The 13,087-nt window shown below is 41.5% G+C and overlaps 1 protein-coding gene across 1 annotated transcript; it reads left to right on the forward strand.

The window, feature by feature from the left end:
• The first annotated feature begins 846 nt into the window (after positions 1 to 846).
• Positions 847 to 12,745, forward strand: LOC136767819 (butyrophilin subfamily 1 member A1-like). The gene is made up of 9 exons (XM_066721833.1): positions 847 to 999; positions 1,467 to 1,814; positions 5,922 to 6,188; positions 7,532 to 7,639; positions 8,241 to 8,267; positions 8,769 to 8,795; positions 9,103 to 9,129; positions 9,242 to 9,268; positions 11,165 to 12,745. Exons 1-9 carry the CDS (start codon positions 927 to 929, stop codon positions 11,719 to 11,721), a joined length of 1,461 nt encoding a protein of 486 aa, XP_066577930.1. The 5' UTR covers positions 847 to 926; the 3' UTR covers positions 11,722 to 12,745.
• The last annotated feature ends 342 nt before the right edge of the window (positions 12,746 to 13,087 follow it).

The raw sequence follows: 13,087 nt of genomic DNA on the forward strand, positions 1-13,087 counted from the left end.
TACCCAGCAAATGACACAAAAACTGCATATATAACCTATTAATAGCATATAAAAATAACTTAATTATAAACACACAAAATAGTGTGGAGTAATTATAGGTTATTGCAGGGATCTTGGGGTTTAAAAATATGTATGTAGGTGTGTATTTATTTTGTGTAAAATAAAGGTAAGGATCTTCTCCCTTCCTGATGCCCAACGTCGGTCCATTTGTGTTTTGATCTGCAAATGTTTAACCCCAAAAGTTTCCTTTGCTCTTATCCTGTATCCAGTGTTGCTCATCCTAGTCACTCCCACTAGTTTACTGAAGTGCTGCTTTGTGGCTCAAGGACACTTGTTATCAGTAGGTGTTCTGTGTTCATAGTGCTTTATTACCTGAACAGGTGACCTCAGGTAAAGTGAAAGTAGAAGGTCAAGGTACAGCTGAAAAGATGGAGGCCTAAACAGAGTCGTTGTCTTCTACTAGTGACAGTTTTCTCAGCAGAGCAATCCTGGTGTCTGGATTTAGCAATACCAGTATAGTGCTTAATTGTGCAAGTCTGTTCCAGAAGGACTGGGCTGAGGACTGGAGTCACTGGGATCTTCTTAAACCAGGTGAGCAGAGTCCCAGTGAAGATTTCACCACAAGCTGTGGGCCTCACTGACTGAAGAGGGGTGGGGCTCTCACTCTGAAATAAGGCCTCTAAGTAAAATCTGTAAGAAGTGTCTTCTTATCATTAAGTAGAATAGTTTTACGTTTAAATGTTACATATACATGTTGAGAAAACTGCTACATTCAGGATCCCATTGCCATGTTATTTATTGCAATATAAAGTTTATCATTTTCTACTTTGCTGTTTCCTTAGTTCTTCTTCACCTGAGTACAGGGCTCTCTGAGACACTGCTCTCCAGCTGGGATTGGCCTGCGAGGCTGTCTGTCTGTCCCAGGGATGAAGTCTGACCGATCAGAGTGGCTCTGTGTGATTGTCCTGCTGCTCCAGCAGACCTCAGTGTCAGGATCAGGTACAGTGAGGACACTTTTATTCTCCATAATGAACTGAGCTCAGACACTCAACAGCAGGGCTTCAACACAGCACAGCAGCCCAGCGCAGCTCAGCTTCAGCTTCTGCACCAGAGACACAGTCACTGCACAGCTCACACCAGTGAGAGCCGACACAGCAATGGAGTAGTGTGGGAATGCCTGCTTTTTATTTTGCTTCCTCGTATCTCAGTACTGTGGACTGAAGTTCAGCCCAAATTCCCTTCCTCCAGAACCTTTTCTCAGCTTCTGAAGTGAATCCCAATATGCCTTGAATTTAGTCTGATTATTTTCTCTATACATCTCATCTCATAGTTTCATATTATAACTGACATCTGCATTTATTATGGTGCTTTTTGCAGGATTGTCTTAGAGCCATTTCTTATCTCTGCATGTTGGTTTGTATGCCAGAAGGAGACTCCGGCCAACTGTGTGTTATTTGTCTCTCCAGAGAGGTTTGAGGTTCTTGGTCCACGTTACCCCATTGCTGTTTCCCCTGGAGAAGACGCTGTTCTGCCCTGTTACCTCTCACCCAACATCAGCGCTGAGGGCCTGGAGATCAGGTGGTTCAGAGAGGATTACACAGTCCCTGTCTGTTTATATCTGTATGGCCGGTATGACTTTGCTAATCAGATGCAGTCCTACAAGGGCAGGGCTGAGCTTTTCCCAGAGGAGTTCAGGAAAGGCAACGTGTCCCTGAGACTGAAGGATGTGCGCGGCTCTGATGATGGACAGTACAGATGTGCAGTGTATTCTGAACGGTGGGAAGAAGACGCTCTTATTGATGTGGCTGTCAGAGGTGAGTTTTTCCAGTTTCACACTGATCATCACCTCAATACAGCAGCTGTCACAGCCTGAGCAGGACAGCATCAGTGTTTGTGCTCAAACTTTAACAATACCGTAGCTTGAACTTCTGTATTTCTTTTCTTTTTTGTATTTTAGGCTTTCAGTTTCTTTCTCCTGTAATATTTCCATTTTAATTCTAGTCAGTTTTAAAAGGTGTAAGAGAATTTTGAGATGCTTGGTTTTTCAGTCAATCTAAATAAATAGTAAATAAATAAACTGAAAACTCAAAATCAATTGGTTTCTTTTTTAAGATTATTTTTAGAGGGAAGATGCGGTCAAGTCACAGATGTGCAATAATCATTTATTTTGACAAAAATAGGAAACTAATATCATTCAATTATATTACTGAAAATAAGCAATTTTAAGCTTCTGCTGGATTACAGTAAGAAACAGATAATACCCAACTGAAATTCTCTTTGTTTTCCCTTTTATAAGGTTTCCTTCCAACCAATAGCATTTTGCCACCACCATGACTTGGGTGCCTTATGATAAAGTAATCTAGAAGTGGGGGTCATTTCGAATTTGGCTAGGAGCCAATCAATCAGAGGACAGGTCCCTTTTGGTCTCTGGTCATAAAGATAGGGTTACCAGGGCTACCAGGGCTACCAGGGCTACCAGTGAACTTACAGTGGGGGAAAAAAGTATTTGATCCCCTGCTGATTTTGTATGTTTGCCCACTGACAAAGAAATTATCAGTCTATAATTTTAATGGTAGTGTATTTTAATAGTGAGAGACAGAATAACAACAAAAAAATCCAGAAAAACACATTTCAAGTTATGAATTGATTTGCATGTTAATGAGGGAAATAAGTATTTGACCCCTTCGACTTAGTACTTGGTGGCAAAACCCTTGTTGGCAATCACAGAGGTCAGACGTTTCTTGTAGCTGGCCAACAGGTTTGCACACATCTCAGGAGGGATTTTGTCCCACTCCTCTTTGCAGATCCTCTCCAAGTCATTAAGGTTTCAAGGCTGACATTTGGCAACTCGAACCTTCAGCTCCCTCCACAGATTTTCTATGGAATTAAGGTCTGGAGACTGGCTAGGCCAATCCAGGACCTTAATGTGCTTCTTCTTGAGCCACTCCTTTGTTGCCTTGGCTGTGTGTTTTGGGTTATTGTCATGCTGGAATACCCATCCACAACCCATTTTCAATGCCCTGGCTGAGGGAAGGAGGTTCTCACCCAAGATTTGACGGTACATGGCCCCGTCCATCGTCCCTTTGATGCGGTGCAGTTGTCCTGTCCCCTTAGCAGAAAAACACCCCCAAAGCATAATGTTTCCACCTCCATGTTTGACGGTGGGGATGGTGTTCTTGAGGTCATTCCTCCTCCTCCAAACACGGCGAGTTGAGTTGATGCCAAAGAGCTCGATTTTGGTCTCATCTGACCACAACACTTTCACCTATTTCTCCTCTGAATCATTCAGATGTTGGCAAACTTCAGACGGGCCTGTACATGTGCTTTCTTGAACAGGGGGGCCTTGCAGGCGCTGCAGGATTTCAGTCCTTCACGGCATAGTGTGTTACCAATTGTTTTCTTGGTAACTATGGTCCCAGCTGCCTTGAGATCATTAACAAGATCCTCCCGTGTAGCTCTGGGCTGATTCCTCACCGTTCTCATGATCATTGAAACTCCACAAGGTGAGATCTTCCATGGAGCCCCAGACCGAGGGAGACTGACAGTTATTTTTTGTTTCTTCCATTTGCGAATAATCGCACCAACTGTTGTCACCTTCTCACCAAGCTGCTTGGCGATGGTCTTGTAGCCCATTCCAGCCTTGTGTAGGTCTACAATCTTGTCCCTGACATCCTTGGACAGCTCTTTGGTCTTGGCCATGGTGGAGAGTTTGGACTCTGATTGATTGATTGCTTCTGTGGACAGGTGTCTTTTATACAGGTAACGAGCTGAGATTAGGAGAGTCCCTTTAAGAGAGTGCTCCTAATCTCAGCTTGTTACCTGTATGAAAGACACCTGGGAGCCAGAAATCTTGCTGATTGATAGGGGATCAAATACTTATTTCCCTCATTAACATGCAAATCAATTTATAACTTTTTTGAAATGCGTTTTTCTGGATTTCTTTGCTGTTATTCTGTCTCTCACTGTTAAAATACACCTACCATTAAAATTATAGACTGATCATTTCTTTGTCAGTGGGCAAACGTATAAAATCAGCAGGGGATCAAGTACTTTTTTCCCTCAGTGTAGATAAAAGGGAGGAAGTCTGTTTCCTCTTCCAAACCAGATGGTATAAAATTTCCCATAGAAAAATATATTCTAACAAATAATATCTACAAAGGTTATTTTTTGAATAAAGTATTTCAATATTTTTCAAAAAAATAGTGACAGTGTTTTATAAGTGAAAAAGTATGTTTTTTATTATTTTTAATAACTATTTGTTTCATAGTGTCACCCTAAAACAATGTTGTTGAGTCCAATTTACTCCACAGCTGTTGATCTGATCACAGTGTTTAAAATTAATAGCTTTCATTTTATCGTCATATTCAAGATGTTTTCTGAAACTTGATGTCTTAAATTGTTTCACTTCCTTTGAAAGAGCCCAACTGTGACATCCTCTAGGACCAAAGGATAGGATCCAAGTGCAGGCTTTAGAGTTGAAGCAGGTAATCCAATAAGGGCAAAACGAGAGAGCATAAACAGGGACAATCCAGGTCAAATGATCAAGCGAACAGGCTAGTAGGGAGATCCAAAAGGGGTAAACGAGAGAAGGAAGCAAGAGGTCAAAAATACACGGGAAGGCAATCAAGAAACAAGGCTTAAAATTATCCAGGAGAGAATGCAAGACTTCATGATGAATCTAGGAAACAGAGGAGTTTAAGTACTGTGAAGGAGAGGGGGATTGAACAAGGTAAATGAAGGATTGACCAATGATAGGAGAGGAGGACAGAACAGGTGCACCTGGTAGGGAAGAATGTGGAAAGACTGGTTTGACTGGACGAAGGAAAGGAGAAGCACTAAACTAGTATTCGGGAGAGGGAGACCTCTGTTGGTGAACTAAGGTAGAAACAGGGGAGACCGTGACACCAACACTGAAACAATTGTGTTTTACTTCCCATAGTTTAAAAATCATGTGAATATACACCAATCAGCCATAACATTATGACCACCTGCCTAATATTGTGTAGGTCCCCCTTTTGCCAGCAAAACAGCCCTGACCCTTCAAGGCATGGACTCCACTAGACCTCTGAAGGTGTGCTGTGTTATCTGGCACCAAGACATTAGCAGCAGAAGTCAAGTAAGCAGCAGAAGTCAAGTAAGTTGCGAGGTGGGGCCTCCATGGATCGGACTTGTCTGTCCAGCACATCCCACAGATGCTCGATTGGATTGAGATCTGGGGAATTTGGAGGCCAAGTTGACACCTTGAACTCGTGATTCATCAGACCAGGCCACCTTCTTCCATTGCTCCATGGTCCAGTTCTGATGCTCACGTGCCCATTGTAGGCACTTTCGGCAGTGGACAGGGGTCAGCATGGGCACCCTGACTGGTCTGCGGCTACGCAGCCCCATACGCAACAAACTGCGATGCACTGTGTGTCTGACACCTTTCTATCAGAACCAGCATTAACTTTTTCAGCACTTTGAGCTACAGTAGCTCGTCTGTTGGACATCTGTAGCTCGTCTGCTCAGATCCTTACGCTTGCCCATTTTTCCTGCTTCTAACACATCAACTTTGAGGACAAAATGTTCACTTGCTGCCTAATATATCCCACCGACTGACAGGTGCCATGATAATGAGATGATCAGTGTTATTCACTTCACCTGCCAGTGGTCATAATGTTATGGCTGATCTGTGTATTTTCAAAATGTCTAACAACTTACAGAATGAAAGATACAAGTAATCTGCCTGAGGTTCATGGAAACTGTTGTACCTGTTGATAGGCCGGCCCTCAGTGTCCCTCCACTCTGAAAAAAACTGTTCTGTGTTTAACTTTCTGTAAAAATCATGTAAATATTTGATCAAAGTGTTGAATGACTTTTAGGGGAACAAGAATTCTGTTTAAGGTTTGAGACACTCATCAAACTGTTGTTATTGTTGACAGGCCAGTCCTCAGTGTCCCTCCACTCTGAAGGAGGTCAGACCCGGCTGGAGTGCAGGTCAGATCGGTACCCTGAGCCTGCAGTGATCTGGACAGACAGGGACGGACACGACGTCACAACACTGTCCAGGACACGACTGGAGAGGGACAGTCAGGGGCATCTCACTGTCAGCAGCTCCATCCCAGTCAGACAGGAGTCCAATGTCTTCACCTGCCTGGTGAGAAGTACAGTACCTGAAGCAGACTGGGAACCACAACTCCACATAACCAGTGAGTAATAAATATAAACAGGACATACTGAATATTTGTGGTTGAACCCACATTTGTCATCAGAGTATGCATTGAAAAATTAAGAAACAATATTTAGTTGTCTTCATTTTTTACTTTTGTGAAGAAATCCTAAATATTTTAGCACATTTTGTTGTAAAAAGTCCTTTTAGACATAAAAGATAATTTTCTATTTTTTAGTTTTTGCCTCTTGTCTGCCTTTATTGTTTGCAATGGACAAGGGTTTCTGTTCATATTTCAAATTTCATTCCATTTGTGTCTCTCTTTAGCTGGTTATTTATTACATTTCTGTTGCTTAAAGATACAGTGTCCAAAACTAGAACATCTTCACACTTCATCACTATTAATGAATATTTACAAATTTAAAATATCATCCAGTTTATATGGACATCACGTACATTAGTAATCATAGTGTCACGTTTCTGGCATCAGCTCCTCGTCCGAGTGGTCCAGATGATGGTCTGCCTCTGGGCCAGGCAGCAACAAAGTCAAAAGTCCACGAATACAAATAAAATAAAGTGCTGTTATTTACAGTGCCAACTTCCACTGGTACAATCTAACAGAACAATCTCATTGGACATACATTCAGAAATTCAACTGAATCAATTATTATTATTTGTATTATCTAAAATCTAACTTAAAACCTACACAGGATCTCTTATTTATTTTGGTTGGGTAAAGGGACTGTAGCCTCACACTGGTGTGAATGAGGATAGACGGAGTCGTTGATTAGAGAAACAGAGCGACGGCCGTCCACTTTCTGCTTCTTTATCCTTAAAGTCACTGATGTTACCTCAGGTTTTCCTGTTAGCTCTTTTTCCTTTCCAATAATAACATGCAAAAATAAACAGTATACATATTTACAAGTTCTTCAGTTGTGTTACTGTGAAGCGAGCTGTCAATCCTTCGTTTGCAGGTAAGTTCTCAATGTATTTATTTTAAAGCTGTGGTTGCTATCTATATTGGCTTGTGACGAGCTGTGTGAGTGTACACCATCACACATGAGGATTTCTCAATGATAATAACATGCTGGGAATTCAGAGAGGGTTTTAACAGTTAAACCTTGGCTTCCCTGATCTCCTTTCTTACAGAAGACAATCACATCTTCCAGTCTGTGTGAATAGTGCAGTGCAGTGTAGCGGATTCATTTCTTCAAATGCAGGAATCTAGCTGAGTCTAACTTGATTGAAACTTTCGAGAGATTAACTGACCCCCACTGTGTGTGAATAGTGCAGTGTAGCGGCTTCATTACATCAGATGCAGGAGACTAATAGAGGAGCTGTGTGTCAGTTCCTGTGTGTTGATGCTGCTGTTCTGTTCTCCAGGGGACTTCTTCCCTGACCCCTCTGGGTGGATGGTGTCTTTATTCCTAATGGTCGCTCTCACTGTGGCAGCAGCTGGGTTTCTGCTGATCCAGTGGAGACGAATGGACAGTGAGTGTCTGGATGCTTGTGTGGCATTTCATGAGTTACATAGATAGTGCGCCCAACTCCTGAACACATGACGCAGTGTACAGCCAGCAGGACAGTAGCTGCAGGAAAACTGCAGATTGTTCCTACAGACACAGAACTAACCCCTCCATCCACAGCACTGCTCTCTGCAACTGACTCAGGACTCTAGATATGTTACTTATTAATGACATCAGCCCATCATTACAGTGTTCTCCAGTGTGTATCCACACAATAACCTCTGCAGGGCTCTTTGGTGCTGCAAGTGTTTCACAAACACAGGACAGTTGCCAGCAATGTTATAACTTATATTTCACACAATTTAAACACCTCTGATTAAGGGTTAAGATTCACACTACAGTTCATCTACAGGTGACGATTGCAGGAAAACAGTTAATAATAATAGTTGTTGGGGTGCAGAGGTCAATTGTAGGCACATGCACTAGTTAACTAGTTATTTCCCACCAATACTGTATTTTGTGTTGCAGTGCAGTGTGACTCTTCCGTGTATTTTATATGACCATAGAAATTCAGGAGTCTGTCAGCACTGCTATTGACTATTGACACTTTTTATATTTCCCTACAGACAAGGAGAGACTGTGTGAATCTAAAGGTAAGGAAGAACATTTAGATTAATTAAAATGAATGTTTGTCTTTAATTTAACAGTGCATGAATACTTACATATCTTACATTTGCTCAGTGACAGTTTAGAAATGGTCTGACATTTTCCACACACACTTCCACTCAGAAAAAATACAAAATGAAGGATGTTGTATAAATATATACGGCAACATGGTAAGATATCCAATCAAATACATTGATACATTTTGAAAGTATAAAGAGATAGATTTTTAAATGTGTGAAAGAAAGAATACTTAAATATATTTCAGACATAAGTTGCCTTTGAAGCTGAGAAGTAACTGTTATTTATTCTTCATATGAAAGTTAAAACAGAGCAAATATGAAAGGTCATTTTTAAAGTATTTAAGAGTAATGTTTTTTGGTGTGTGCTGATATGTATGCCATGATATAAGTAGTGAAACATTAAACACATATAAGTACTTGATATAATGAATGGGTTATGTGTTATTAATGTCTACATGTTATTTGCAGCTATTCCTTTGCTGAGCAGAGTCTGGGGTAAGTGTGCTTCAGTCAATAGGACAGAGTGTCTAAGGGAAGGGCCAATGGCAAACAGTGGATACATCCACTGGGGGGGTGGGTTACCTCAGAATCGGGGCTGTCATTGATACAGGCAGTAAGAATATTAAGATGTGTAAATAAAGTTCTGCATGAAAGAACGGCTTTCAGTATAAATGGAGCTCCATGAAATTAGAGACCGTATATTGTCCCTTTAATAGCTCTAATTTTCCTTCAACACTAAACTGGTGACAAACAGCCAAATATGATACAGGTCCAGTAATGATCTCTCCTTCTGTCTTTCCAGGAGAACAGAGCATTGCCCCTAAGTCAGGTCTGTACACTGTGTGAAATCCACATCTACTGACTGAGAGCAGATTTGTCACTGTTACTGTGTGGAGCGCAGTGCAGATTGACAGTTAATCCTGTCTGTGTCTCTGTTCCAGAAATGCAGTGGCTGTGCAGCGCAGCAGGTAGGTCTGTCTGCTGATGAAGTTCTAGTGTCACCAAGGTGTGGCTGAATGAAGCAGTTGCCCCAGTCGTCCCGCCTAGTCTTGTAACTTCATCAGCACTGTCATCCTTTTCTCTACCCTGATCATGATTTTGCCCGGTCGTTACTTCATTCCCAAACTGAGAATATGATTTAAACTTTCATTAATGAACCCCTTTCTCTTTGGCATTGTCTTGCACACCACTTAGTCAGCAGCCTGCTCTTCTCCCCCTCCCCCTCTTTTTCCATGCAGTTTTCTGTGAAACAGCTTTTACATATTTATAGAAAATGCAGTTTTATGGATTATTGCACATTTACTATCTTGCAAATATTAAGAGGGTGTTGAACTTGTGGTCTGGGATGGGGGTTAAAAAGAGAAGCCTTTTTACTCATTAACAAGCTTTGATTTTAGAGCTTTATCTTTTCTTATAAGGATGACAGTAAATATTAAAGCAGTGTTAACTTTCCCATCTTTATGGATTGCATTTGAATATATTTTCTTTAGTGCTTTTTTTATTCTATTCTATTGCAGAGTAGAGTTTAGAGACGAGAGAGAGAAGGGAGGAAACATTAGAAAAGAGGCAAAGAGAGAGAGAGAGAGGGAGAGGAAAACAAGCAGAAAGAGGATGAAAACTGAAATAAGATGTGCAGTTCATGAATAAAGAAGTACAACACAATCAGTTGCAGGATTCATGACATTTTAAAAACTAAAATTAGATCCTGAATGAGGATATCTGATGCAAACCGGTTTTCCCAAACCAAGCTTTACCCCTCAGCCAATCTCTCCAACCCCCCCACTGTCAGAGTCCTGGAGTCCCACTGCCCCCCCTGCACTGGTACAATATGAGCTCATGTGTTTCTGCTCTAATAGACTCTCACAGGCAATAGGCCAGTGAAAGACACAAAATCTTGGTTCATTCAGAGTAACAATGAAATGTGAATTTGAAAGGACAACTGAATAGAATTTCCTAAACTATAAACACAAAACTCTGTTTCCTTATTAGCACTGAGATGCGTGTCGTGATTGTGTGCTGTATGACGTTGTGCAGCTCTCCTTTTACTGATTAATACATCAACACATCTCCACCGACTCTGCTCTGTTGAAGCCCCACTGAAGACTTGTCTCTCCCACTGCCTGAACTCCCCTCTCTGTACTGAATTGAAGTGTATAATTGTGTGATCTCTCTTCAAAACATTAGCAAGTCATATTGTTTTAATCAGTCCACACTCTCTCACACTCCTACACTGGGCACAGAGAGAGATGAAGGCAGAGGGGGTTTAAAGGGAGCTGCTCCCTGTGTGACGCAACTTGACAGAGTCTTCAGTGGAGCTTCAGCAGAGTCACTGAGAGTGTGTTTATTAATGGATCAATAAGAGTAGAGCTGCACACCTCAGTACAGCACACAAGCACTGCACAGTCTTCACTCTAGTGAGGAAATAGACTAGGTTAGGTTAGGTTAATAATTTATCAAGCAATACTGTTTGGATGATTTTGAACATGTTGCCTTGCTAAATGAATGGACAGACTGTAGTTTCCCTCTCTCTCTAGCAGAGGTCTCCCTTCATTAATACCCCCCTTAATAATCCTCACTGACGCCCTGTCACTGAGACAGTGCTGTAGAGCCGCTCAGAGCCCTTAATAATCCTCACTGACCTCCTGTCACTGAGACAGTGCTGTAGAGTCGCTCAGAGCCCTTAATAATCCTCACTGACCCCCTGTCACTGAGACAGTGCTGTAGAGCCGCTCAGAGCCCTTGCAGGAGCAGCACACACAGCTCATGTCTGTGTTTAGGTTGTTCACAGAGCAGAAGCAGCTTTAAAAGCACAGTGTGCTTGAATTGTGTCTGTACTCCCAGTGTTTTCTATTGTTTTCCCACAGCTGACGTGACTCTGGACCCTGATACAGCACACTGTGACCTGACCCTGTCTGAGGATGGGAAGAGAGTGAGATGGGGAGACAGACAGCGTCTCCCTGAGAATCCACAGAGATTTAATCGCTGGTCCTGTGTTGTAAGCAGAGAGAGCTTCACCTCAGGGAGACACTACTGGGTGGTGGAGGTGAATGGAAGGTGTAGAATAGGAGTCACCAGAGAGTCTGCGCAGAGGAGACAAGGGCTCCGCTTCACTCCCCAGCAGGGCTACTGGGGTCTGAAATGTTGGTCGTCTTCTCTCTCTACTCTCACTGACCCTGAGACCCTCCTCCCTCAGAGTCTGCTGCCCAGGAAGCTGGGGGTGTGTGTGGATATCGAGGAGAGGCAGGTCTCCTTTTACAGAGTGGAGTCCAGGACTCATATCTACACCTTCACTGACATGCAGTTCACTGAGGGAGAGAAGATCTATCCATTCTTCTTCACTTGGGATAGTAACAGAGACCTTGTAATTCTGCCTCCTGTTGTCTCTGTAGATGAAACAGATCAGAGACTGAAGCCAGTCTGACAGCTGATACACTGAACACACAGATAATCTTCTGTTTACACTCTGATACTCTCTATAGTGTGTATTTAGTGAGATTGGAACTGGACATTAATCAGAAAATCATTATTATTATTATTATTATTATTATTATTATTATTATTATTATTATTATCGCTACTGCTATGGTTACTTCTGAAATAACTGTTTAAAGCAATAGCGTTAGTGTCAATAACAAGATCAGATCAGTTTCCAGTGTATTGCTGTGTTTATAGTGTACGAGCCAGTTAGTTTGTTGTCCATGTTATTATTTAGGAGACATATATGTTGTATTTGTCTAACACATTTACAATAATTGTGCAGTGTCTCTATAAGAAAGCGAGCTTAATGTCGGTTCTGTGGCTCCTGCGCTTCTATATATATGTTGTAAAATAAGTGTCTTTTATTAATTCAGTTATTAGTTCAGCTCTGCAGCCTCACGGGTTTCTGACCGTGTCGAAACACCTTTGTTTATTTAGGAAATCATCATGTTAATAACGTTCTTATTACTATGAATATCGTGTGAATAAGCTGTAAATACTTTTATACCTGTGGAATAATAGTCTGATGGGCTTTATTTTGCTACAAGTCTGTGTAGATAACGACAGAGATGCGTGTCACCCATCCCAGCCCAAGATAAACTGTCTAATAGGCCGCATGGCCGCCTCTCATTTGTAAACTTTCTCATCTTTGCTGCTACTATAGTTCCCTTGTCTTCAGCTGTTGGTAGCCGATGGCATGTAGGCCTATACCCCGGTGGACAAAAGCATTCAGACCTTTTTAATGGTGTCTGATCACAGCACTGTTGACTTTGCCATATGTTAACTTTAGCCTGGTTGTATTGGCTGTCCCCTCCGCTCAATAATCAACAGCCCTGAAAAAAACAAATACAATCTGAAAATGGGAGATTTTTCAAAGGACATCTTTCAAACGTTTTCACCCACATCGAGAGGTTTTTGTTGCCATTGGGAAATGATTTGTGTATTTTAATAAACTTAACCTATATTTACCTCGATATTCTGATATTTTGTCCAGTAACCGTCCGCTGAGCAAGGAATTCCCAATGTAATCTGAATGAAAAAAACATGTGAAGAATATTTTAATTTGCTTGAATGTATGCTTATTAACTCTAATGTCTATTGTGATGTCACTCTCAGCTGATCTTCACATTGACAGAGAAAGTCACTCAATAAGCCTATCAGGGTGCACTATCCTGATACCAGGACACTGGGTTAACATAAAAACAAAGTAATAAAGGAGTTATTATCTGAAGTATATGCATATTGTTTTCTGGTTGACAGGTTTTAAGTGACTTTAGCTTACGTCGCTGATGTGGTACTCAAAAAAAATG

Source organism: Amia ocellicauda, chromosome 14 (genome assembly GCF_036373705.1).
Source record: "Amia ocellicauda isolate fAmiCal2 chromosome 14, fAmiCal2.hap1, whole genome shotgun sequence".
Classification (NCBI taxonomy): Eukaryota; Metazoa; Chordata; class Actinopteri; order Amiiformes; family Amiidae; genus Amia; species Amia ocellicauda.